The sequence below is a fragment of the Artemia franciscana genome, chromosome 13 (genome assembly GCF_032884065.1).
Source record: "Artemia franciscana chromosome 13, ASM3288406v1, whole genome shotgun sequence".
NCBI classification, from domain to species: Eukaryota; Metazoa; Arthropoda; class Branchiopoda; order Anostraca; family Artemiidae; genus Artemia; species Artemia franciscana.
Genome location: NC_088875.1, coordinates 36,631,153 through 36,659,126, shown reverse-complemented (window position 1 = coordinate 36,659,126; position 27,974 = coordinate 36,631,153). Strand labels below are relative to the sequence as shown.

General features: G+C 36.0%; 1 protein-coding gene across 2 annotated transcripts in view; it reads left to right on the top strand.

Moving 5' to 3' along the window:
* Nucleotides 1-25,696, top strand: part of LOC136034890 (isoleucine--tRNA ligase, mitochondrial-like) — a 97,920-nt gene extending 72,224 nt beyond the window's left edge. The window contains exons 17-18 of one of the 2 annotated variants that reach the window (XM_065716377.1): nt 9,155-9,342; nt 12,582-12,851. In XM_065716377.1, coding sequence (XP_065572449.1) covers nt 9,155-9,342; nt 12,582-12,833 — 440 coding nt within the window. In that variant the 3' untranslated portion in view covers nt 12,834-12,851. Of the gene's footprint in view, nt 1-9,154; nt 9,343-12,581; nt 12,852-25,574 lie in introns of those variants that run through there. The other variant, XM_065716378.1, reaches the window with a different exon arrangement.
* The last annotated feature ends 2,278 nt before the right edge of the window (nt 25,697-27,974 follow it).

Sequence of the window (27,974 nt, the reverse complement as noted above, 5' to 3'; positions counted from 1 at the left end):
ATTACTTTTGTAACGCATATGCCCTGCTGGTACCGGCTGAATTTTTGGTACTGGTTGAGCTACATGTCGCGGGAGTCTTTGGTGCGAAGGAAGATGCTCAGAGGGGAGGATTTCATGAAGCTGCGGATTTGCCAAAATAACGACACCAAATTTAACACACAGTCCATCATGGCGTGTCGAAAGAGTTGTAAGGGAAAACTTTTAAAAGGGAGCAATAAGGGACTGTTGAATATTTAGACTCTACTAGAAGAACTCGGTATTGGATACTCTCTAGGCGGTCCTTCTGGTCCAAAGTCAGGCCATATTGCCAAATGGGACAAGCATATTTTACCAGCTGTCTGACAAATTTAAGACTGTCCCGAGAACAGGGGTTCAAGTCTTTGGTCACTGGTTATTTGTTTTCGAACGGTGGTCACTGGTGTGACTCTGTAAGCTCAGGCAGAGTTACCCAGCTCTAAATGGGTATCTGGAGAAATCTGGGGAAAAAATCACTAGAAGCGTTGGATAATTTGCCGCAACCACGCATTGCACTCCCGGCTGAAGGCCGGGAATCAGGAGATCAGTACCTGTGCAACGCAGACCATTGGTCAGCATTTGAAAAAGTTTCAAAGATTTTCTTATAGTGGAAAGTGTTTTATTTCAGTCTTTCATAAAAGCCCGAATATTTCAGCTTCACGCCTGGAAGCCTTTACGGGCAGAAACTAAAACTAAATTAAACAAAACATTTAAAGAAAGGAAAAAAACGGAACAAAACACAAATAATAAAAAATTGCATCTTAATAACGTTCAACATGATAATATTCACCGTGAAATAGCTCGCATCCTTGTATCCATCTCTCGATTATCACTATTCCTTGTTTCATGGGAAGTGTCAGATGATTTGCCCCAAACCACGCATTTCACTGCACCGGCCAAAGGCACTGGATCAGGAGATCGGTACCTGCTTAACGCCGACCATTCGTCAGCATTTGATAAAGTTTAAAGTTAAGTTATTTAAGACCATGATTCCCAAAGTGATGCGCAGGCCCCACTGATTTAGAGATTCAATTTGACTATGCTTTGAGCTGAAATGACTGCTTTAGAACCTTGATTTTGAAAAAATATTTTTTATGTGTGTGACGTCACATCCAAATGCATTTAAATAGCAAAAAAGATACATGATTGCATTCCAATTACATTATACATTATAAAAGGTGGCGTATTGAGACAATATTTTTCATTAGCATAAAATATGCCTACAGGACGACCCAAAAAAGGTACCAAGTTAATATCCTTTTAAGTTTTCTTCAGCTGAATATACGTAAAATTTTGAACAACAAAATTCAAATGTCACGAGAGGGAAATCAGGATTTCAAAAATGCGTAGGTCAAGCATGGCTCAAAATCTGGTAGGATTTAAACTAAATTTAAAGTAATGCGTGGAAGCAATGAATATTATAGGATATTGAGCAATATTTGGTAATATGTTAGCCTTAGGTGGCTCAATGCTGCAACGAGGCTGTAGGAGAAGTATTAATAGTAGTAAAAATATGTAATGTAGTATAGAGTTGTAGAGAATTGCTTTCCCTACGAAACCCTTTACATCCCCGTCTCTATTCTAAATCAGATCATTCAGTTTAAAAAGGGAATTCAATAGATAAGCAAAAGAAAAGATTGGTAGTTTCTCTATAAAAAGTCAGTTCAAACAATTCCCTATTCAAGGTAACTTTGGGTCAATTCACTGGATTTCGTTTATTTTAACACGATACTTTATAATTTATATGGTTAGTGAATTTAAAGATGAAAATTAAATAGATTACATTTTGGGGGAGAAAACATGTACAAATATGTACAAACAATTTACCTTTTAAATTAAACCAAAAATGGCAAAAGAATAACTCTGAGCAATCTAAAAACCCTTATTGATAAAAAAGTAAATTTTTGAAGTAAATTTTCCACATTACAAAGATGGTGGCTCATAGGTTAGCTCAAATCGTAAGGATACCGTGCGTCGTTATAATGTTAATTCAAAAGGTCGTTTGTAATATTGCACCCTTTGAAAGTTGTGGGGAAGATACAACAGCTCCTGCTGTATTTTTACTCTGGCTTTGTTACCTACTATAGAGTAGAACTATTACTGCTACTAGCTGTTTAGATGTGTGTAAATTTACTCTCCATGTTTTAGTGTTTAGATCATAGTTAAATTGTCTTCTGTTACATTTAAATAGGCCTGTTTTTACTCTAAATAGGCGTTTCAGGGATAGCACCAAACATCTGGTCTAGCCAGTGCTGCGAAATATAAATCAAAATAAAATCAAAAATCAAAATAATATTTTGATTTTTTTCCTTTTTTTATTAGAAGTCAGTTGTTTGTTTTCTCTATTCTTTCCTGGAAAGTAAAAGAGAAACTGAATGATCCTTTATCTTGCAACAAATGCGTCTAGAACTTTCAAAATACTATGTCTAGGATTTTGACAGTGTTGAAGAAGATACGACAGCTCCTTTGTCATTTTCTTTCTTTTTTTTTCATGAAAGATTAAATGAAATAATTGGTATCAATTCCACTGCGAAATGAGTTCCAGGGGACGTCTTTGATCCATTGTAGTAGTTATAAGCTTATATTACTTGTTTCAGATAATTCGAGTAACTCTGGTCAAGAGCAATCGGCAAACCGCCGCGCAGTCTGGCGGTAAGGGTTGTCGTGTAGGGAATAAATAAGATTTGACTTGAATAGAACGACTCCGCTGCTAAATTTTTTATCAAGGTGGATGCTATATCTTAAAAAATAACCCTTTTTAGTCTATTATAAACGTTTTTAGTTTTTGTGGTGAAACTATTTAGAGTTGATAGGACAGTCTTGCCATAACTTGTAGAGCTTGGACAGGAGATCCGAATTAAAGACAGAAAACTGAAATCCGTCACCTATATTCCCATAAATCTTAGAAAAACAATTTAACTTGCCCCAGTTTTTTGCCGGAAATGTGAAGTTTTAGTGAAACTTACATCATAACAAAGTGTGAATTTTGTTGTTGCTTTATATAAAATGGACCAAAATTTTCTTTTTTAAAGTCTGTTTTTCGAACATACCTGCTCGAAAAACGCTAAAAATCGGTTAAAGGAAATTATTATATGAAGAATCTAATCTATTTGGGATTTGCCACTCCGAAAAGAGTTGTGTGGTGCCACCCGCTTTGACTGACATAATGAGAGACAAAAGGGAAGCAGAATCTGACCGTCTTTTCAGTCAAATTTCACAGTCAAATCACAAAGTTTTGACAGCTTTTAGTGATAGCTAGTCCCCTTGAAGAATTCTTTAATGAATCCTTTGTTTTTGAGACTATCAGCCAACATTGAGGCTCCTGAAGTTATTTGTGAAGTATCACCTCTTAATAACAGAAACATATCTGAATAAATGGTTCAGTTGATTTTGGCACAGGGAGAGAGAAAAAGAGGCATATACATACTGTAGCGTTTTACCAATTATATGATTTATTTAAACCCAGGCATCTAGAACAAAAGTCATTATATAGCAACAGCAAGCAATTAATATCAAGTAAGCAAAGCAAAGCAAGCAGGCATATCATTATTTAACATGCATAATATTACATCCTCCTTCTTCCCTAGAAGAAGATTCTAATCACTTACTGGCAGTGGAGACCCAACTGTTAGTACTATTACTAACGTCTCCAAGAGAAGGCGCTAGGCTCGCTTCTCTTCACTTTGTACGGACACAAAACAAACTAGAGAACTCCTCATATAGCACTGACTTAACACACACTCGAGAGAAGGCGCTTGGCTCACTTCTCACCAGGTATTATATACACTATGTACAGACTTCAACTTCTCTTCTTTTGAGATTTTTGTTGGTAAGTTCACAAGTTCAGTTTGATTGGTGGCTTACTCTGCCTCCCGTACCTTGATTTAGTTACTGGTATAACCACTGGTACTCCCTCCTTGGGTGGGCTTGGGCTACTGGTAGTATGGAGCAGGGCTGTTCTGTCAAGTGAGGGAATGTCTGATGATGCGGTAAACGGTGTTTCGTCTGCACGAGTTAGGTTCGACGCTGGGGGGATCGCAGTAGGAGTAACTGCATCGCTTCCAGTGCATTCTACTGGACTACGTCTGTTCTGTACTGGTGTTGATGGCTGTGCATTTGATATGTGTTTCCGATTCCTCTGTAGAATTGTTCCAGCTTCAGTTTCGATATGGTACGATCTAGGGCGTGCTGCTGGTGCTATGATGCTGGCGGTGCTCCACTGGCCATCAGTTTGTTTCTGGAAGGTCACTGTGTCCCCCGAGTGGAGTGTAGGCCTAAACTTGGCTTGTTTGTCGAAGTATCGTTTCTGTCTTGACTGGGCCTCTTCCCGCTTCAGCAGGTACTTTTTAGTTGGAACCACCTGCTTCCGCAGGTGCTTTTCTGTGCAAGGTAAGGTGGAGCGTAATTGGCGGCTCATTAGCAGTTGTGCAGGGGCGGCGTAGTTGTCTACGGGTGTATTTCTGTATTCCAGTAGACCAAGATACGGGTCATCTCCGCCTTCACTTGCCTTGGTGAAGATGTCCTTGCAAGTGTGGACAGCCTTTTCTACCAGTCCATTGGACTGCGGGTAGATAGGGCTGGAGGTCTTGTGCCTTATGCCCCATTCTTTGATGAACTGTTCAAACTCTGCAGATGAGTATTGTGTTCCGTTGTCTGAGATGATGGTGTGGGGGATCCCATGTCGAGCAAAATGTGCTTTTAGTTTACTAATGACTTCTTTGGATGTCACGTTTTTCAACAGGTCGACTTCAAAGAAGCGGCTGTGGTAATCGACTGTTATAAGATATTTTGCTTCATTCCAATCAAATATGTCTGAGGCTACCTGCTGCCATGGTACTAATGGGATCTGGGAGTTCATGAGAGGCTCTTTCTGGTTGTTACGGCTATGTTTCTGGCAAGTGGGACAGTTTATGATTAGCGTTTCGATATCACCATTCATCTTTGGCCAGTAGACGAGCATCCTGGCGCGTTGCTTTGTCTTTTCCATACCAAGGTGGGAGACGTGAAGTTGCTTGAGGATTTGGGGTCGCATCTTCCTTGGGATAACGATCCTTTCGCCTTTAAATATGATGCCATTCATGTATGACAGCTCGTGTTGAAGGTTCCAGTATGCAAGGAGATCCGTGGCACATTGCTTTCTGGTGTTGGGCCAACCACCTTGTATGGCTTCTCTGAGATGAATCAGGTGCTCATCTTCCTTGGTATGAAGTCGTATTTCCTCGAGCCTTGCATCGCTAACAGGAAGTACGCGTGCAATCTGGTGGACATACACCTCGATTTCTCTATGGAGCTTCTCGTCAATGTCAGGTAGGTGCAGCCTTGATAAAGTGTCTGCGACTGCGATTTCTGTCCCTGGTCTGTAACTGAACTCTAGGTCATAGGGTTGAATCTGAAGCATCATTCGTTGAGCTCTGGCAGGTGCTTTTTGAAGTGGATTTCGTAGGATGGTTTCAAGTGGGCGGTGGTCTGTGGTTACTTTTACATGCCTGCCATATATGAAATGATGGAAGTACTTGCAACCGAAGACTATTGCGTATAATTCCTTTTCAAGCTGTGAGTATTTCTGTTCAGCTTTGCTAAGGGAGCGTGATGCATATGCGACAACGTTGCCGTTTGACGAGATGTATGCTCCTAGACCGTGTGACGATGCGTCCACAGTAAGGTCGATGGACTTGCATGAATGGTCAAAGTATGCTAAGTTTGAGACTGTTGAGTGTTTGATGTTTTGGAGGGCTTCGTCATGCTCTTTGGCCCACTTGAACTCGGTGGCTTTACTGAGGTCACGCAGGGTTTTATTCTGTGTTGATAAGTTTGGGATATATTTTGCAAGATAGTTTAACATACCCAACAGAGTTGCAAGTTCTTCTGAGTTTGATGGTGTAGGCATGTTGTTGATAGCTTCGAGTTTGTCAGGATCTGGCTGCATTCCTTGTTCACTAATCATATGTCCAAAATATGTCACACTTGTCACACAAAAGCTGCATTTCGCTTTGTTGAACTTGATACCTTTTGCTCTGGCTCTCTCAAGTACAGCTACTAATCGCTAATTGTGTTCCTCAAGGGTTGAACCAAAAACCAGAAGATCATCAATGATGACAGCAAACCCGTCTAATCCCTCGAGAGCCTCTTCCATTCTTCTTTGGAATTCATCCTGGGCAGAGATGATGCCAAACGGCATCTGTTTAAAACGGTATCTGCCAAAGATGGTGTTGAATGTTGTTAAGTCTGCAGATTCATCATCCAAGACTAGCGACCAATACCCCGACCTTGCATCCAGTTTGCTCAAGTATTTTACCCCATGGAGTCTGGATGTTACGTCTTCCAGGGAGGGAATAGGGTAGAATGGTCTTCTGATTGACTTGTTCAAATCTACAGGGTCAATGCAAATTCTTAAACTGCCATCCTTTTTTTCTACGATGACCATTGAATTCACCCAGTCAGTTGGTTTAGAGACTTTTTCAATTATTCCTTGTTCTTCCATCCGTTTAAGTTCTGCTTCTAACTTTCCTCGAAGTGATGAGGGAATTCTTCTTGCTGGGTATGCTGTAGGGACTGCATCGTCCTTCAGATACAGATGGCACCCTCCATCCAATTTTCCTATTCCTTGGAAGACATCATTGTAGCTACTGATTATGTCATCCGTTTTTGTCTTGTCGATTGCATGCATGTCCTTGCATGTGCTTTTCTCAACTTTACTGACATTCAGTACAAGTTTGACAATATTCAGGTCAATGCTTGACCGGAATCCGAGAATTGGCACTGAATCCGTTTCAACAATAAAGAATGGTAGGGTTTCAGCCTTGCTTGATTTGTGCTTGCAGCTCAGCTTGCATACACCTCTCACAGGAATTTTGGATCCACAGTAGCTTGTGAGTTTCTGAGAACTTTTTTCCAGTGATGGCGGATGTGGTAAGGCGTCAAAATACTTGGCAGGTAGAATGTTAGCTTGTGCCCCTGTATCGACCTTGAATTTGACAGGTAAGGAGTGGTTCACCTCCAGTGTAATAAGGGCTTCATCTCTGCTCTTATTGGTGTTGTTCTCTATGGCATATAAGAAGACATCCTCATCTTCGTCACTATTGTTGGCTGGGCTCTCCTTGTATTCTATCACTGCATTCACTGATTTGTTGCTTTTGCACACACGTGCAAAATGATTTGGCTTTTTGCACTTTGCACAGATTTTTCCCTTTGCAGGACAAGTGTGGCTAGGTGAGTATACTCCTCCACAGAAATAGCATTCCTTTGTTTTTCTAGATGACACAGATGCATCTTCGTATTTTCTGACTGGATATTTGTACTTCTGGACAGCATCAATTTCTTTCTTGATTTGTTGTGGTTCTTGTACTTCAAATGTTCTTAGCTGTGCCTGGGTTGTTTGGTAAGACCGGCATTTGTCAACAGCTAGAGCCAAAGTTAGGGTATCACCTTCCAGAAGAAGTCTTTCTCTAATTTTAGGGTCTCTGATGCCACTAACTATTTTGTCCCGAACCATTTCATCAGCGCTATCATAGTTGCAAGCCTTCACCAGGATTTTCAGTTCTGTGATGTATTTCTCTACACTTTCTCCTTCACACTGGTCACATTTCTGGAATATATATCGAGCAAATACACTGTTGGTGACTGGTGCAGCATATTCACGGAATTTCTGTAGGTAAGTTTCTACATTGTTTGTTTCTGCAGCAGTGAGTGGGAAGGTGTTGAATATCTGGCGCCCTTTTTCTCCTGCCCAGATGAGAAGGTAAGCACATTTGCTTTCTGCCGTCTTTCCAGACAGGGGTCCCAGAAACATCAGTTTGGCATGCTCTTCAAAGCGTTTCCATTCATCGCCGAGGGAAGCTGAATCCCAATCAATACTTGGTGGCTTTGCTTCCATCTTCTGACACCATGTAGCGTTTTACCAATTATATGATTTATTTAAACCCAGGCATCTAGAACAAAAGTCATTATATAGCAACAGCAAGCAATTAATATCAAGTAAGCAAAGCAAAGCAAGCAGGCATATCATTATTTAACATGCATAATATTACACATACCTTACCACTAATCATTTGTTCGATTTTGATGTCACTTCCCTTTTCATTAAAACGAACATTGATTTATTTTTTCTTTCTTTCTTTTCTAAATTTTCAATATGCTTGTTACAAATGAATAAAACAAAATAAATGCATATATGAAACTTTCTTTGCTATTTTGTATATTTTTAACATCAAGTTTCGAGAACACACAGGCTAATCTTGACAATACAATCAATGTCTTTCAATCAATCTCTCATTTTTTTTTTCATTGTCCTATATTTTCGTGGTTGAAGTAAACTTCATAGTTGTGTGCGTACCAAGGCCAGTATGGAAACAGCTTGAACCATGTTAGGAACAGAGCTCTAAATTCCACCCGGGTTTCTGCGTGTGTTCTTGCAAACGTAATTGCTTGTGATTGGACTAGATTTGAGATTCCATTTCTTATCATCTACTTTCTCAATCATGCTGTTGATTGCTCACGTTCACGAGCTAGATATTTGAATTCAGTTGGCCAATAACTTCAGGCCAACGTTAATCTCTTTTATGAAATAGGTATATTGAGAAAATAAGCCAACTTTCGGTGGTGGGTCAAAGTGTTTAGCTAATTATGGATATCTGTTTAAAATTAATCTTCCTCTTCCTTGAAGGTCTTAAGATTATCCAATAGATTCTTTCTTTCATCTCGTTACCCATGTAAGCAAGAAGTCGCCCTGTTTTTTTTTTTTTTTATTTTTTTTTTTTATTATTAGGTTAGGGGGCTTGAAAACAAGAGCTGAGTTTATTTTGGATCTTTGCCATGCTTCTTTCGGTTTGTCAATTAGCCACACCCTGAAGTCATATGTTATGGTGACTTTTATCTTTTAATAAGACCCTAAACTTATATAATAATCTGGTCTTAATTTTAACCATTGTATATTTAATAATTACCGAAACTATGGTCACGTGAATGAAAAGTGCAAGTTAGAATATCACACTAGCTTCTCTCTTTACTACTGACTTACTATAACACTTGATTTTTATTTAAATTTCGGTGTGGACAAATATAGTTACTTTTTTCACTGTCAACCCCCCCCCCCTTCTACTAATTCTGATTTGATTTTATTTTGTGTTGTAATTTATTTTAGGTGTAAATGATTTTCAGAAATCCTTGATAGCTGACCTACCGTCTGATTGGCTCGATTTAAGTGTCAAGGCAAAAGTTGCTCCTGTGTTGCAAATCCGTGATGAAGTAAACGCAAGTTTAACAGGAATGAATACTGTTCAATTAGCCCTAGATCTTACTGGAAGGGAGTTTACTGATAAAATTCAAGAGGTTAGAGTTCTTTTCATAATATGTGTATAATGTACCTGCATATGGGAGAGAAAGGAGACACCTCTTCCCTCCTTCACAACTCTCACAAGAGTTCCTCGTCTGAATTTTCAAAAAGCAAAACAAAATACGTGGGAAATTTTGGTTTAATTTATGCATCATATCCTGAGCCTATCCTGAAAAGATCATTTTTTTTTTCTGTTTCTAGGGGCATCAGGGATTTTATGGTTATGGGTCGTTTTACCTGTGGCTTGCAAGGTTTTTCAATTGAAATTAATTTTTTTTGTGTAGTGGAGTCAAATTGATAAATGGACTGTTTGTGGAACGTTTCTTGTCTACTTCAACAAGAGTTATCGACTCATCCAGTGTTCTATCCTATTATTTGTTTTAAGTGGCTCTGGAACTGTACAGCTCACAAAAAACAAAAAAGAGTTTCTTTTAGATTTTATTTTATTCTCATGAGTTGATAAAAAGAAAAGTCAGATGGCTCTATTCCCAGATAGTAGATAAACAGTAGTTGAATCTTAAGAGGCTATTACTAGTACACAAATAAGGTAATGTGTTCTGGGGTGTTGTCATTATGAATAGACAAATACCTTTGGCACGAACTATAATACACTTCTGTCTCTCCTAAAATTTGTCCATATATTTCTACGTATGTATTACACATATTATTTTACATCGATTTTTCTACATATTTATTTCATTTTTTGTCACTTCTTAATGATGGATCTTCAGAATGAGCAAGACGCTTAAAACATTTTACCAAGTTTATAGCCTCCAATCCCTTCATAACCTTTTGTAAAGGTGATAGCATTCATTTTGGAAGCTTGTGAAAGCGCTTCGTAAGCTTCTTTAAGTTTTTGTCGGGTTTCGTAAGCTTTCATCATGTCTCTCCATTGTTACACTGGTATTTAAGAATTGTTTATTTTAGAAGAAAAATAGTGATTTTTATTTTTGATAACTTGTGGAAGACCTGGGACAGTGAAACACCCAGTTAAAGCTGGATAAAGTATCCCCAAAAGTGAAATAATAAACAATTTTACAAAAAGTACCTTTAGGGCTTTAGAATATCATTTTAGAATGTAGTTTTTGAAAAAAAATATAATTTTACCTAGATATATGTTTGGGGTCTTCCCTTGAGACATTTAACAACGAATTAAATGTTAATCTTCTAAGTTGAAATTCTTAAATTTTCTGTTTCAAACAACCTTGGACCTGACAACATGCAAGTCGCCATGTTTTATCGCATCCCTCTGCAATATAAGTAAATTAGAGCAAATGTACGTATGTATACATACTATACAGCAGATGGAATAAACGCAGGTAAAAATAAGTATATCGATTGGGATGAATAATCTGATTTATTAATGGGTTGACTCACCACTATGAGTCAGGATCCATGCCGCAAAGTTCCTTGTCTTCACAATGAACTGAGTGAAATAAATTGATTTCTATAAATTCTAGTAAAATTGCTGTTGAGTGATTTAAAATATTCCAGTTAATCAGTGGTTTATTTCCAATCATTTAGCTATAAATTTTACGAAAACTAAATTTATGGTTTTCGGTTGCTCAAAACGTGCTGCTCAAAATTTTTTTGTCAGGAACAGGCACGTACGCAGGATTTTTTTCGGGGGGGGGGGCGAAACCTTCGAAACAGCAGATATAAAGAAGCGCTTTTTTTATTTAGTAGCTAAATAAATGCAAAAAGCACGTACATCAGAAAATACAGATTAACTTTAATCTGTAGTATTGTAGCGGATGGGGGGGGGGGGAAAGACTGAAGCCTCAAAAGTACGTTTTGGGCTCAGGTTATGTTCATAGCGATTCAGAACCAGTGATTAATCTATTATATCCCACTGAAATGGAAATTTTAGAGTCAACAGTGCAATATGGATGCTGTGGGGGGTAGTTCTTCTATTGCGAAAACGTCGATTTTAATGAAAAATGATAGTTTCCAAAATTGATCCATTGAAAGCTGTACTTTATCCTGAAAGGGGGGGGTAAAACCCCTAATATCAAGGATAATTCTATTTTTCTGTGGAAAGCAAACTCTCTTTACGAAAAAAATAACAGTACAATCGCTAATTACTTCAAAGAGGGTAAAAAGTTAGACAGAAAATGAGTTAATAATTGGGCAATAACTTGACCGGATAATTGCATGCTGTAAAATCCAAGAACAGGGCTTCACACCTGTATCTAGATTCTTAATAAATGTCCTACTTTTGCCAGAAATCCCAAGAAACCATGGGAAAATTAAACATTTCACAAAATTTCGGGGGGGGCCGGGCCCGAAGGCCCCCCTGCGTACGTTACAGGTCAGGAACTTGAAGTTGTTGAGCATAAAGTGCGTTGAGTCCAATTGTCTCGTTTTTCTTAATCCGCTTTTATCATTTCAAGATCACACTGATCATTTAAGGGTAAAACTTTCTCAAAATTTCAGATCTATGTATCTTTTGAAAAATGACTTTTCATTTTCAATTTTAAAAATAAGTTACCATTTGGCTTTTACTTTTAATGTTTGAGCAATTTTTTATTTTAATACTTTTGGATGCATATAAACCGATACATGTATTCAGAATTAAGCAGCGAGGATGCTCGGAAATGTTTCACAATAACTATCGAAACCTGAAAACGCATCAGAAACAGAAACATTATTTTTCTTGAAAATCAAGTTTCTAGATCTAAAACATATTAGAAGAGTTAATAAGAACGATATGGCATTTTAAAATACAGAATCCTAGTAATTATTTTATGAAAAATCTAAGTTGATATTTCATCCTCGTTCGGCTCTCTGGCATTCTAGAGCGTATCGAATTCCTTTTATTAGTTCTTAAAGGTCTTGATTTCCAATTAGATACCAAATACCTTTAGTTATAGGCAAAGTTATATCAAGTTGAAAGATACAATTTTAATTAATTCATCCCAACCATCTCAGCTGAAGTTAAGTTTTTTTTAGCTTCAGTTGATTTAAATAAATAGTTGAAATAGAGTGGTTGCCGATTGGTTTTTTGAATGGGTGATATGTACTGTTTTGGCATGAACTTTCACAAAGAAGAATTACTAGTATGAAACTCGAAGGGTGAAAAATTATTTTAATAAATACCAAAGAGGAAAAAGAGTAAAATGAAAATGTTTGGAAATTAAATAAAACTATTTACCTCCAAGTGTACTATAAAAGAGAAATCCGTCCAGAAGAAATAACCTGTATATCATTGAACTTTATGGTCGATTTTTTCCAGGATTTCTATCATGATGCTCGTTCCGGGGAAGACCAGCTTGCAGAACTATTCAAAGTTTCTGAAGTCACTTTTGAAAATTCCAGAACTGACCCTGTCTTCAACAAAGATCTTAATTTGGAACAAAACGAAGTATCAGTCACTGCTGCCAAGTCTGCTAATTCCAGATGCCCCCGCTGTCGGCTATACGTTTCCTTGTCATCAAATTCCCTATGCTCGAGATGTAGTAATGTAATCAAAGACTTAAATAAATAAATTAACATTTTGTTCACCCAGTTATGTGAGTGGAAAGTTATTAATGATATGCAGGTACCTCTATTACAACTACAGTAAAATCGGTCAAAGCAGTAAAATAAACCTTTATTTTATAATTTATTCTGTAGGAGCTTATGTAAGCAATTCAAGGGTTTTAGGCAGTATGGCTAACGAATTATATGCTGAAAATGTTCATATTTATGCCAATAAACTTAGACCTTCAATCTTCCTGTTCCTTTAGAGGCATAGAAATCGTCCATAAATAGTCTCCAGTCGTCTGAAGCTTGTTAGCTGTGACGATGTCTTCCCGATCCGGTAAAAAAGTGGAATGAAAGTATCGTATGTTGCTGTTGCACGTACGGTGCACTTTTTTTGCGTCTTCCTCTTTGGTGGGTGTCTACGGACTACCAAAGGAATGTTGAGTTTGGGGTCGTGAATTTACATATGTGCACCACATTTGATCCTCCTCCTCTGTGTTTAGAGACACAGGAACCGTTCATGATTAGTCTCCAGCCGTCTGAAGCTCTTAGATGCGACGATTCCTTCCTGGTCCAGTTAAAAAGTGGCATGAAAGTGTCATACGTCGCTATTGCACGTACGCTGCAAATTTTTTTTTCGTCTTCCTCTCTGGCAAGTGCCTACGAGTTACCAAAGCATTTTGAGTTGGGGTTGTGAATTCACTTATATACTCTACATGTCCGAGGTAACTCAACTGTCAGTTTTGTCTTGTCTTAAAGTATCCCTTTCTCAAGCATTATTGCCTTATTATTTGAATCCATGTCTCTTATTCTGGTGCTATTACCCTGGAAGTGTTGGGAAATTATTTGAGGACAGTCAACTGGAGAGAAGAGACTAATAAATACACCAAATAAACACCCCAAAAAATCTGTTACAGTCTTAATTTTAAGGGCCTTTCCTTGACAGTCCCATTTTCTTTCAGATTGCATGACCCCCCTCCCCCGTTCAAAAAATTGGAACGGTTTATTCTGGTACATTGCAGGATTCTCTGCTTTTCAGTATTTAAAAGAGAAGCCTTTGTTGAATTTTCTTAAGCGTTTATATGAAAAGCAGTGTCTGGTGCAAGTTCAGGAGAATAGATTTATCCTTTTTCAATTAGTGGAATTATAATTCGATCATACTCATATACAATGCTGGTGTAGTTTTATAACCTTTAAAAACAAGTAATTTCGTAAGGCTACCTTTTTTACCGAAAAATAGTAGAGGTGTTTTGTTACATAAGTGGTGCTAAAAATAGAATTTAAATAGGGCAAATTAATTTCATTCTGAAGAAAATGGTGATTTTATTTTACAAATTAACATTTTACTATCGCTTTTTCCTGTTTGTCTCATCTTAATCTACAGGTTAACATTAAAGACAGTATTTTGGCGCAATAGTTTTTCCATCATAAATAAAATAAGTCTAATAATCTAATTTGCTGACTCATGTATAAGTGACTGAATGTTGAAACATAATAGAAGAATTTTGTTGTATTAAAGGCTTTACAAACTTCTCAACAAAAGCTGAGATCGTTCCCTAGATTGCCGTGGGAAAGCGATCGGTTTGTACCTCCAAAAACATTCTATGCAAGCTATTAGGTGAGCCCACTGACTCCTGTCAGGAAGGGATTTGGGCCGAAGGCAAACCAAAAACTACTTGTCAAAAAGGTCTCCTTCCTTATTTTACTGGTGGTGTATAATCCCAGGAATGCAAAGAAAGGAAATGATTTAATATCCACAAACATATATAGACAGAATCTGTTAACAGCTGTTCATGCTGTCAAGCATGCGCGAGATTTTAGTCAATCAAATAAAGTTTATTATTATCAGAGATTGTAATCAACTAAATCAACAGCGGACGGCGAATAAGCTTTACCTGACAACATAGCGGCAATTCTGAACCACCAAGGCTCGATCATACTCGACCTAATTCTTACGGAGCTTTTCAACCGTCCCCTAAAACGAAGAAAACTAAAGTAACGACCCAACCTTTGACTAGCAAAAGTATATATTCCTTTAGATGCTGGATTGGAACCTTCGATTTCGATTATCTCTTCAATACCATAAATTGATCTCAAAGTTGAGGTTCCGAACACTGTTCTTCCATTGAAATGTTACACACATGGACCGACCAAACCCAATCTAATGAGCGACAAACCAAGAAATCAAAGTGCTAAACATGATCCGACGCCAACTCTACTTGGATTGTGAACATACGTCCGCAAAAATTTGCGCTGTCACTTTGTGGAAAGTAAGAAAAGCCACTCAGGGATTGCATGTCCGGGTTAAAGAAACCCCACAGGCCAATAGTAACCCCCGTAAGTAGCATTCTAATATCATAATATTTCTTAATTTATTTAATTTAATAATTTATTTAATTTATACAAGCTAATATCATAATATTTGCAGATGACACACTTCTTTTTGTTGCATGTGAAAATCTACCTTCTTTATTTAAAAAAAATGGAAATTCCTCTGACTAAATTTATATCATGGGCTGATTCACAGTATTTGACACTAAATTATGGTAAAACAAATTATATTTTATTTTCTAGAATCGGATCAGTCCAAACAGACCTCAATTTAATTGTAAAAAATAATATTATAAATAGAGTAAAAACCTGTATATATCTTAGATTTATTATTGATGAGAATATTTCGTGGAATGAACATGCTAAATTGATTGGTGACAAACTTTCAAGGTCCCTTGGAGTTATCCGCCGTCTTAAATTCCGTTTCCCTAAAACAATCCTGAAAATGATTTATCATTCTATTTTTCATCCCCATTAGTCTCATGGATGCTCTATATGGGTAAGTAACTTCTTCTCATGTTATAAAATAATCCAAATCATCCAAATTAAGGCCATTGAAATTATATCACCTCTTCAGCATTCAGATAACATTAACCTCCATTTCAAACTTACTAAAATATTTGATGTGTCAAAGACTAAGGATTTTCAGATCGCACCTTTTTGTTTTAAATATTTTAACAACCTCCTTCCATCGTCATTTGAAAATTTATTCACTTTAAATCAAGGTTTGCATACTTATGAAACGCGAAATTCATGTGACATTGTCCACAAGACACCGTCTTCTTTTTTAATTAGATTTTTTGCACCAGCTATCTGGAATTCAATCCCCTTGGAAATCCGGAACTCAAATAACCTTATTACCTTCAAGCGAGCAGTGAATAGTCGTTTCAGAAATACTGTTTAGATTTGAATATCGTGCGGTCCTCCTCTTTTCGGTCTTTTTCTTTTCTTTTCTTTTTATTTTTTTTTCTTTTCTTTCTCTTCGTCACCCCCCTTTTTTCTCTTTTTTTTTTGATAAATCCAATTGATTCGTTGTTTCTGTTAGTTGATTGTTTAATTATTCTTTAGTTAAGTTTCTGCCCTAGTCAAGCACTTTTGTGCTTTCCTGGCTGATTATGTACATGTAATTATTTGTTTTTGTTTTAATATATATGATTGAATTGAATTGAAATTGAATCTGTTATTCATAGCGAATTTACAGAAAGATGATGAGTCTTTAGAGTCGTCTTCTGAAATAAATTTGTTTTTACCAGCAATATTTTCTGCTTAACCATCATTTACTGAAGAAGATATCGAAAATCTTGTCTGTCTTTTTCAACAAATAAATTGTAGAAATACCCGAATACATGATTTGCAAACAGCTTCAGACGATGAGAAGGAACTGTACTTTTTATCAAGGTGTGTTGCCCGTCAAACTACTCTTTGGATCCTCATATTTCTAGTTAAGCCTGTAGCTCCTATTATCAACAAGTGCTTCAGGGACCAAAATACTGTACGAGCCTGAAATAAAGCTTATGTACACGTTATTTCTAAGGTTCAATACCCCAAATCCTGTGATGAGCTCCTTTCAATATTAATGACACCTCATCTAGACAAAGTGACCGAGCCTTTTTTATACCGTGAGTCGTTTTTGACCCTTGTGTCAACCCTTGCGGGCACGGGTACTTTAAATGTAGCACTGCGACTTACTACTTATCTTGTTTTAACACCAAAGTACAGAATGACTCAACAAAAAGGAGTAACATTGTTTTTCTGTTTTAGGCCAATTATCGGAATGCGTTCAATCTAATCCGTCAAATCATAACCTCATAGAGTCAGAGTCTGAAACAGATGACGGCTACTAAGCTCTTTCTAATATTGATAATGGACCTCCTGAGACAACAATATCAGGGAGTATATGGCCTTTTTACTGGAAATCTTGGTTTTGTGTTAGGGGAGACAACATGTGGCGCTCTACAACGCGCTTAACAAACTTAAGCCAGTGCGTTGCAGGAAAAATTGTTTGAGGAATTCATTTGTTGCTTTTTTTACTAGTGCGATAAGTCGTATTTAGCATTGACTATTTTGTAATAGATAGCGTAAATTAATTGCGGTATTAGCTGTAAATATAATATTTGTTTTTGATAAATGAATCTAGAATCTATTTTATTTGGCAGCTTTAAATATGCTGTAAATCAAAGATTTGAATTTTGTTTGTAATCTTCAGTCAGCATAGCCTACTAAAAATTAAGAGGATAAAGATGACGCATGATTATACAAGTACCTTATTTTATATCATTAGTAAGCGTCAGCAATACCTTGATAATCACTGGAAATTATCCAACAGGTAGTTGAAGCCAGTATTTCTCTAGAGTACTTTTCAATTATAACCATTTGGTTTCCAGTAATCATAGAAAAAGTGCACCATGTTTTGTCTCAAAGCTGAGAGTTCGAGTTGAAGCTTTCTGTAATTTTGTTTCGAGAGGGAAATGGGGATGAGAAAATCAAAATTTTGTTGTTTGAGAAAATTAAACATTTTTTCTTGGTCCATGAAAAAGAGTATACGATATTAATTTTTATTTTTATTACCTTTCGTCTGACGTGCTGTTTTCCTAGTTTTTTGATAGCATGTCCTTATTTGCTCCTTACACCGTTTCCTACATACCACCTACAAGTCTTATAAGGCGTTTGAAGCAGGCAAAACTGGTCATTTGGATCTTCCACTTTTAGTACCATTGATTACCAGTATTCTTGATAAATGGCGTGGTTGCTCGGTATTGCAATGTCTTTTCTTTACGAGCTTAGATCTATTCAGGAAAAAAGTATATGCTTATGAGCATATGATTTTATTTTGAAAGAAGCAAATTGATTTCAGGGCCACACAACCTACAGTGCGTCAAGTGTACCGAGATTACTTACTTTGCAAGCCCGATTATAGCATTTCACGAGGCTTAAGTGACATCAGAGGTAAGGAGGGTTGCGACTTGAAGCGATCTAGATTAGTTTTCGGATTAGTTGCGCCTGTTAACCGCCGGATAAGTGAGGATAAATGACGCCAATAAATTTGTCAATATGTAAATAAAATTGGATTTTTTCAAAAACCAAAAAAAAGTATGAAATTACATGCAGAGAGCTAGAAGAGACAGTAATTGTGAAACTTGTCACATATAAAGGAATTTATAAATAAGCTATGTTTACAGTAGATTACACGTGATTAATATTTTTTTAGTCTAATTACCTATAGCATTTTAGTTAAAAAGCTGACGGATAAGTACTTGCTATTACCTTTTTCTGAATATATCCAAGGAAGTTAGTGTTAAGCCGATAAGTCGGATAAGGGATAAGTCGAAAGATTTTTTAACTTCGGTTGTCAAACGATCCTCCACATCTGCCAGTTTTAAAAGAAACATTGTCGCCTTATTGGTTGAAAGGGTTCTACGAGCATGCTCAAAAGATCGTATAATCCCCTAACTATTTCATTCAAAAGATGTTCTTTTCTGGAAGGGTCGTGTTCTTTGTCTACGTGGATTTCCTGGATACAAGGTACATCTCAGACGATGTTTCCCAACTCAGTTTTAAAACTTCTGTGACGTTGAGTATAACGTTCAAAACTAAAAAGTCGCTGCGAGAAGCGCTTAAAATAGTTGTTAACACGGGACACAATTTGTTGATCTAAAGCTGGTGAAAAATAGTACCATATTAATCAAGTACGACTATACCTGCATACAGGGACAAGAAAAGCGCAGAACCAGAAAACTAGTCCGAGAGATATGCTTTTTTCAATTCTGTTGAGTTCTTTCCAAGCTCTAATGACAACCGTCCAAACTTTTAAAAAACTTCTCTTTTATTTCATTTCTGATTATTTCTAATCAAACAGTTTGTGGTAACGAACTGTAAGTAAGGAGCGATGCGACTCAATAGCAACCAAAACTGTAAAAAACAGAATCTTGATAATAATAGATGCATCAAAAGAATCGAATTTTGATGCTAATTCAAAATATATAAAATTCATAAAGTTTAATGTTACCGATCAAAACTTACGAGCCTGAGAATATTTACCTAAGTTTTGAAAAAGGGGGGAAACACCCCTAAAAAATCAGGTGATCTAGAAAAAAACACACACCATGAAATCAAGCATATCAGAGAACCCTACTGTAGAAGTTTCAAGCTCCTATATAGAAAATGTGGAATTTCGAATTTTTTTCCAGAAGCAAGATCACGGATAAATGTTTGTTTATTTTTTTCCCCAGGGTTGATCGTAAGATCAGGAGAAAGCTCATTTGATCGGAAATCAAAAGTTTCAGTGCCTTGTTACGTGACCAAAAATATTGGAGGGCAACTATCCCTCCTTCCACCTTTTTTACCCAAAATTGTCCAATCAAAATTTTGAGACAGCCATTTTCTTCAGCATGGTCTAAAAATCTAACAACTATATCTTTGAGGATGACTTGACCCACCATAGCCCCCCGGAAAAGGGTTGCAAGTAATGACCTTTGCCCTTTGCTTATACATAGTATTAGCTATTGGGAAATATAAAAAAAAATGGGCGGTGATTTCTGGCGTGGTAATAACGTGGGAGGATCTTTCCATGGAGGAGTTTTTGTGGAAGGGATTTTTCCATGGAGAAAAAGCTGGACTTCTTGGCATTAGTTAAAAAACCAGAAAAAAAAGGAAAGACTTCCTCGCTCTTTCTGATAAAATTGTCTTTGGAACTTTTAAAAAAGCTTGTTATTCTAATTAAACGGCCCTGGTATTTCAGGAGCCGTTCTTAAGGAATTGGGACAAAAAGTATAACTTTAGCATACAGAGCCTAACCTCCCTCATAACCTCCCTCATATACGGAATAATTTCTGTTCGTTTTTGGGTTTTAATATTGCTCCTTAATTTATGTTGAATTTTTTTTTATTTAATTTCTGATCGTTTTTAAAATAATGCCAGTAAATCTGGTTCACCCTTCATTAAAATTTCCCTCCCTTTACAGAAAACTCCTCCGCAGAAATTTTCTCATATTTAAAAGACACCCCCCTCCCCAATCAAAATCCCTGCGGATAACTCCATTCTCGCTGAAAATATCCCCCTCCCCCGACATAAAATTTATTTTAAACGATTTAGCCTGAAGAATTCTCCTTAGCATACTTTCATTTGAAAAAGACTTTAATTTCTAATCGTTTTCCTGATCATTCTGGAAATCCTACTTTCATGGAAATGTTCCCGGAAATCCAAAACAACTGAAAAAAAATCTCCGGATAATTCCTCCAGAACATCTCCACATGAAAAATTGACTTAGCCATTCTCCCTCCCTACGGAAAATTCTCCCTATAAAAACCCATACAAAGCACAAATCCCTCCCCCCCCCGTAGAAAAGATCGGTGTGTTTTCCCAATAACAAATATTGTCTGTTAACAATGGACAAATTATAAAACTTACAGGTCTCTCTCTAGGAGCTGTTGGGGGTTATGTTACCCCTAAGGACATAGTTAATTGGATTTTTTAAACTATGCTGAAAAAATTACTATCTTAAAATCTCTATCGGACAACTTTGGGGAAAAGGGGTGTATGAGAGTGATTAATTGTCCACCAATATTTTTGGTCACTCAAAAAGGGCCTTAGAATTTTTGATTTCCGTTTTAATACATCCTCTCCCGATCTTCTAGGACCACTATTTCGGTACGAAAACCCATGCGGAAAAAATGCATCTTTTTTCTGGCAAAAAAAAATGCAAAATTCCTAATTTTTCTATATAGGAGCATGAAATTTCTGCAGTAGGGCCCTTTGGTCCTTTGAATGTGATGTTGTGATGGTTCTTATTCATATTCCTTGAGTCTTAGGGTCTCTTCCCTCCTTATCGAAAACAAGAAAATTTTCTCAGGCTCTTAACTTTCGATGGGTAATACTAAACTTGATGAACCTTATATATTTGGAATTAGTATATTAAGGTGATTCTTTTGATGCATCTACTGATATTAGATACCAAAACAAACTAAAGAGAAATTCTGTTTTTTAGAGTTTCGGTTACTATTGAGCCGAGTTGTTCCTTACTCACAGTTCCTTACCACGAAGTGTTTGATTTCTTGTTTACAATTCTTCCTTGATATTTTAACCATCCTCTACTTTTTTACCCCAGTCCCCAAAAAAAAGATCCCTCAAATTCTTCAGTCAAACAGTTCATGGTAACGAACTGTAAGTAAGGAGCGACACGTCTCAATAGTAACCGAAGCTCTAAAATCGGAATTTTGATATCAGTAGATATATCAAAAGAATCGTCTTAATATGCTGATTCGGAATATATAAGATTCATTAAGCTTGGTGTATAAGATTCAACAGTATTGAATCTTGTACGCTTCGTTAACCTATAAAAAACTTCGAGCCTGATAAAATTTTCCTGATTTTCATAAAAGGGGAAAAATAGCCCCGAAAGTCAAACATTTTCATGAAAATCACACCCTCAGATTCAGCGTATCAGAAACTGTAGAGGTTGAACCCTACTGTAGAAGTTTCAACCTCTTATCTGGAAAAATGTGGAATTTTGAATTTTAAGCCAGAATCAAGACCACGGATACGGATTTATTTGTTTTTTGTTTGTTTTTCTTTTCCCCAGGAGTGAACTAGAATATCAGGAGAGGACTCATTTGAACGGAAATTAAAAGTTCTAGAGTTCTTTTTAAATGACCAAAAAGATCAAATGGCAGCTAGCCCCCCTCCCACGTCCCTTTTCCCCCAAAATCACTTAAATAAAATTTTGAGATAGCCATTTTGTTCAGGATAGTTGAAAGGTCCGAAACTAAGCCTTTGGAGGTAATATGACCCCCACAGCCCCTGGGGATAGGTCCCTAAATTATAAAATTTGCCCCCACTGTTTACGTATAGTGTCCGTTAATAGGGTGTATACCGACATTTTCAAGGAGGGGGGATTTTGGGTATTTTTCTCCTCTGATTATTTATTATAGAGTGTTGAAATAATATACAGAATGTATGATAGTCTTTGTATTGGAAACGCCTTAGCGATTGCTTATTACTGAAATAGATTCTGTTTTTTATCTGCCTCAATCCCTAATGATCGGTTTTCCTTTCTTAACGCAATTTGTTAAGAAATGCTAATAAATTCTAAAGCAATGTTAACAAAGCAGTAATTGGATCCTAGGACCACATACATTCAATAGTCTGCTTTGAACAATGTGAAAATATCAAGCATGAGTTATGGCCTCTATCGAACTTGCAAATGATACTGAGAAAATGTATTCAAGAAACGATTTAATCGTAGATGCATCAACAAAATATCTATTAGATAAGCACAGTTAAAACTAAATCTGAGTCCGTTAAATGGACATGGAAATGCACGCTATATATACGACACATTTGCTTTGAAAGTGCCACAAACATATCGCCTATCTTGATAAAAAAGAAAAGAAAAAGACCACCGGCTACTGTGTCATCACCTTTGATCTGGGATGTCATTTTTGGTAAAGGAACTTCTCATATTTGAAAATAGAAAGCGTATTAGCAATAAACTTTAAATCACGTATTGTTCAAGGGCATACAGATCGAACTTAGTCACACATACCGCTTTTTTGAAATAAATTTTACTCTGGTCAATACATATATTGAAAAGGAATGCGCTTGGAATAATACAGTACTCTTAAACATATCAGGAACTCTAAGCTTGAACCAGTATACATGCATATTGATACAATGAGCAGCATTGATGTAGTTTTGTTTGTATATGACATAATTTGCTCAATTTCATTGACATTAATAGGCTGTTTTTGCTTGATTAAGGATTTGTATCTAATAAAATTTGGACTTGACAATAACAGACTTCGAGTCCACATGAAAATTTCATTATCATGCTCTTTACCTTTATCTATAGCTTATTTGATTTATTATTATGTTGGTATTTTTGGACATGATTGTTTGACATTAGCAGTTTATGGACAGTTTGTGAGTGCAATAATTGCAATTACGTATAGCACATGCATTATTGTTCTTTTAGTTTCTGCGTATCATTCCAAAGAAATTAAATGGAAAATTTGCGTTTTTATATTTCTGTGCTGCTCAATTACTTGTGCTATCCCGTTTAAACTATATATAAGTAGGATAAAAACAAATCCTGTGTATTGTATGTGTTCCAAACGTATCCAAAGTTGTGAGCAGTCAGAATATCAGAAACTATTCTTCCTTCTCTTTCTATTGTCTTTTGTCTTTGTAGTCATAAGCTGTTATTTAGTTGCAATTGAACAAAGAAGTTACAGAGCACATGAGCCTGATCTTCCTGTTTTCCAACGCTTTCGGTTGGCATTGCCGCTGATTGCTTGGTGTCTTTACGGTGTCTATGGTGTTTTTCAAAAGAAATTACAATTAGAAGTGATAAGAACATTTAAAATTGAAGACTCAATTATTGTTTTTCATTTAATAACTCCGTTCCAATATTTTTTCGGTTCATTTGGCTTCCCATTCTTCGTGTATTTATTCAACAGACGACTTATATCACACGATCAGAGAATATATCCTATTTTCAGTTAAAATTCCTTATCCACCTTCATTTTATCTTGGAATTTTTCTTCAACTCCCAAAAATGGGTTCAATTATCACTTGGACAAGCACTGTATAAAGAATGAAGATGAAAATGCATATGATACCACTGCTACAAACTCGTCCTAAACTGTAAAAAAACAAGTTCGAGATTCAACAAAATTTTTTGTGATGTTTGTGAACAACAATAATTTTAGAGATAGCACCAAACATCTGATCTAGCCAGTGCTACGTAACAATACCAAAAATGTCTATCCATGATAATATTTTGATTTTTTTTTCTTTGATTTTTTTATTAGAAGTCAATTATTTATTCTCTCTGTTCTTTTCTAGAAAGTAAAAGAGAAACTGAACGATCCTTTATCTTGAAACAAATGTGTCTAGAACTTTCAAAAATACTATATCTAAGATTTTGACCCTGTTGAAGAGGATACGACAGCTCCTTATTTTTTTTTTTTTTTTTCATTAAAGATTAGTTGAAGTCATTGCTATTAATTGTGCTGCGAAATGAGTTCTAGGGGACGTCTTTGGACCATTGTAGTAGTTGTAAGCTTATGTTGCTTATTTTAGATAGTTTGAGTAACTCTTTGGGCAATAACAATCGGCGAATCGCCGCGCAGTCTGGTGGTAAGTGTCGTCGTGTAGAAATTAAATAAAATTTTATTTGAACTGAATTATTCATAGAACGAATTCGCTGTTAAATTTCTTGTTAAGGTGATGTAATATCTTAAAGAATCACCTTATGTAGTCCAATATAAACATTTTTAGTTTTTGTGGTGAAACTATTTAGACTTGATAGAACAGTCTTAACATAACTTGTAGAGCTTGGATAGAAGATACATCTTAACGACACAATTCTGAAATCTGTCACCTACATTCCTGCAATTTTTTGAAAAACAATTTAACTTGTCCCGTTTTTTGTCGGAAATATTAGGTTTTAGTGAAACTTACATCATTAGAAAGTGTGAATTTTGTTGTTTCTTTCCATTAAATGGAGCATAATTTTCTTTTTTTTTAAGTCCAGGAAAGGGTGGTCCCTTAGGATATTCTAGCATACCTGCTGGAAAAACACTAAAAATCAATTAAAAGGAATTATTATATGATCTAATTGATTTGGGAGTTCTGTGTGGTGTCATCTGCTTTGACTAACATAGTGACAGAAAAAAGGAAAGCAAAATTTAACCGTCTTTTCTGTGAAACCTCATTGTCAAATCACAAATTTTGGACGGCTTTCCGTGATAGCTAGTCCCCTTAAAAAAAATTCGTTCATGAATCCTTGTCTTTGAAACGATCAGCCGACATTGAGGCTCACAAAATTATTTGTAGTTATCACTTCCCCTTAATAAGGAAAACTCATTTGAATAAATGGTTCAGCTGATTTTGGCACAGAGAAGAAAAAAGCCATATCTATACCTTACCACGCTAATCATTTGTTCGATTTCTGCTTCCTTTTTCATTAAAAGGACTTGTCTTTTCTTTCTTTGACTTGTCTTTTCTTTCTTTCTCATTACCCATGTAAGCATTTTTTTCTGTTTTTTATATGTATTTTTTAGTAGGTAAGGGGGCTTGAAAACAAAAGTATAGTTTGATTTGAATCTTTACCCTACTTCTTCGCTTTTTTAAGTTGGCCACACCGCGAAATGATATGTTATGGTCACTTCTATCTTTAATAAGACCCTAAAAATTATATAGTAATCTGGTCATAATATCAGCCAGTGTATATTTAATAATTACCGAAACTAAGGTCACGTAAATGAAAAATTTCAAGTTAGAACATCACACTAGCCTCTCTCTTTACTACTGAATTACTGTAATACTATTCATTTTTATTTAAGTTTTGGTGTAGACAAATATAGTTACTCTTTTCATTGTCAAACCCTCCCCCAGTAATTGCAATTTAATTTTGTGTAGTAATTCATTTTAGGTCTCCATGATTTTCAGAAATCCTTGATAGCTGACCTACCGTCTGATTGGCTCGATTTAAGTGTCAAGAAAAAATTGCTCCTGTGTTGCAAATCCGCGATGAAGTAAACGCAAGTTTAACAGGAATGAATACTGTTCTTTTAACTCTAGACCTTACTGGGAGGGAGTTTACTGATAAAATTCAAGAGGTTAGAGTCCTTTTTATAATATGTGTGTAATGTGCCTGCATATGGGAGAAAAGGGGCACACCATCCCCCTCATTCACAACTCTCATAAGAGTTCCTCATATGGATTTTGTAAAAAAAAATAAAGAAAATATGTGCAGGTTTTGGTTTGATTTATGCATCAAATCCTGAGCCTATGAAGAAAAGATCATCTTATCATCCCTGAAACTATAATCTTCCGTTTCTAGGGGCAACAGGGGTCAAGGGCTCAGTTTTCTTCATTGAAATTAATTTTTTTTGGGTTGTGCAATCAAATTGGTAAATGGACTGTTTGTAGGACGTTCCGTGACTACTTCAAAATAAAGTTTATCGACTTCTCCAGTATTTCATCCTATTATTTGAAGTGGCTCTGGAACTCTTTAACGTTGATATCAACCAACGCGTACCCCAAAGCTTTTTGTACAGCCCAAATAAATAAAAAAGAATTTCTTTTAGATTTCTGTTTACTTCTCATGAATTGATAAAAAGAATAAGTCTGATGGGTCTCTAGTCCTGGCAAATAAAGATAGAAGACAAACAGTACCTGAATTTTAAGAGGTCTGTTAGTAGAACACTGATAAGGTAATGTGTTCTGGGGTGTTGTCATTACGAATAGACAAATACCTTTGGCACGAACTTTAATACACTTCTGTCTCTCCTAAAAATTTTCTATATATTTCTCCGTATTTATTACACATACTATTCTGCATCGATTTTTCTACATATTTATTTCATTATTTGTCGTTTCTTCTTAATTAAAGATCTCCAGAATAAGCAAGATGTTTAAAACATTTTGCCAAGTTTATAGCCTTCAACCCCTTCATAACCTTTGGTAAAGGTGACAGCATTCATTTTGGAAGCTATTCAAAGCGCTTCATAAGCTTCTTTAAGTTTTTGTCGGGTTTCGTAAGCTTTCACCATGTCTCTCTATTGTTACACTGGTATTTAAGAATTGTTTATTTTAGAAGAAAAATAGTGAATTTTATTTTTGATAATTTGTGGAAGACCTGAGACAGTGAACCACCCAGTTAAAGCTGGATAAAGTATTCCCAAAAGTGAAATAATAAACGATTTTACAAAAAGTACCTTTAGGGCTTTAGAATATTATTTTAGAACATAGTTTCTGAAAAAAACATAACTTTACCTAGATATATGTTTGGGGTCTTTCCTTGAGACATTTAACAACGAATTAAATGTTCAAATATTCTAAGTTGAAATTCTTAAATTTTCTGTTTCAAACAACACTGGACCTGACAACATTCAAGTCGCCATGTTTTACCGCATCCCTCTGCAATATAAGTAAATTAGAGCAAATATGGAATAAACATAGGTAAAAATAAGTCAATTGCTTGGGATGAATAATCTGATTTATTAAAGGGTTGACTCGCCACTATCAGTCGAGATCCATGCCGCAAAGTTCCTTGTCTTCACAATGAGCTGAGTGAAATAAATTGATTTCTATAAATTCTAGTAAAATTGCTGTTGAGTGCTTTAAAATATTTCAGTTAGTCAATGGTTTATTTCCAATAATTTAGCTATAAATTTTATAAAAACTAAATTTGTTTTCAGATAAGTTGCGCCTGTTAACCGCCGGATAAGTGAGGATAAATGACGCCAATAAATTTGTCAATATGTAAATAAAATTGGATTTTTTCAAAAGCCAAAAAAGTATGATATTACATGCAGAGAGCTAAAAGGGACAGTAATTGTGAAACTTGTCACATATAAAGGAATATATAAATAATCCATGCTTTCAGTAGATTACACGTGATTAATATTTTTTTTAGTCTAGTTACCCATAATATTTTAGTTAAAAAGCTGACTGATAAGTACTTGTTATTACCCTTTTTCTGAATACATCTAAGGAAGTTAGTGTTAAGCCGATAAGTTGGATAAGGGATAAGTCGAAGGAATTTTTAACTTCGGTTGTCAAACGACCCTCCACATCTGCCAGTTTTAAAAGAAACATTGTCGCCTTATTGGTTGAAAGGGTTCTGCAAGCCTGCTCAAAAGATCGTATAATCAATCCCCTAACTATGTCATCTAAAAGATATTCTTTTCTGGAAGGGTCGTGTTCTTTGTCTATGTGGATTTTCTGGGTCTAGATATAAAGTACATCTCAGAAGATGTTTCCCAATTCAGTTTTGAAACTTCTGTTACGTTGAGTAGAACGTTCAAAACTAAAAAGTCGTTGCGAG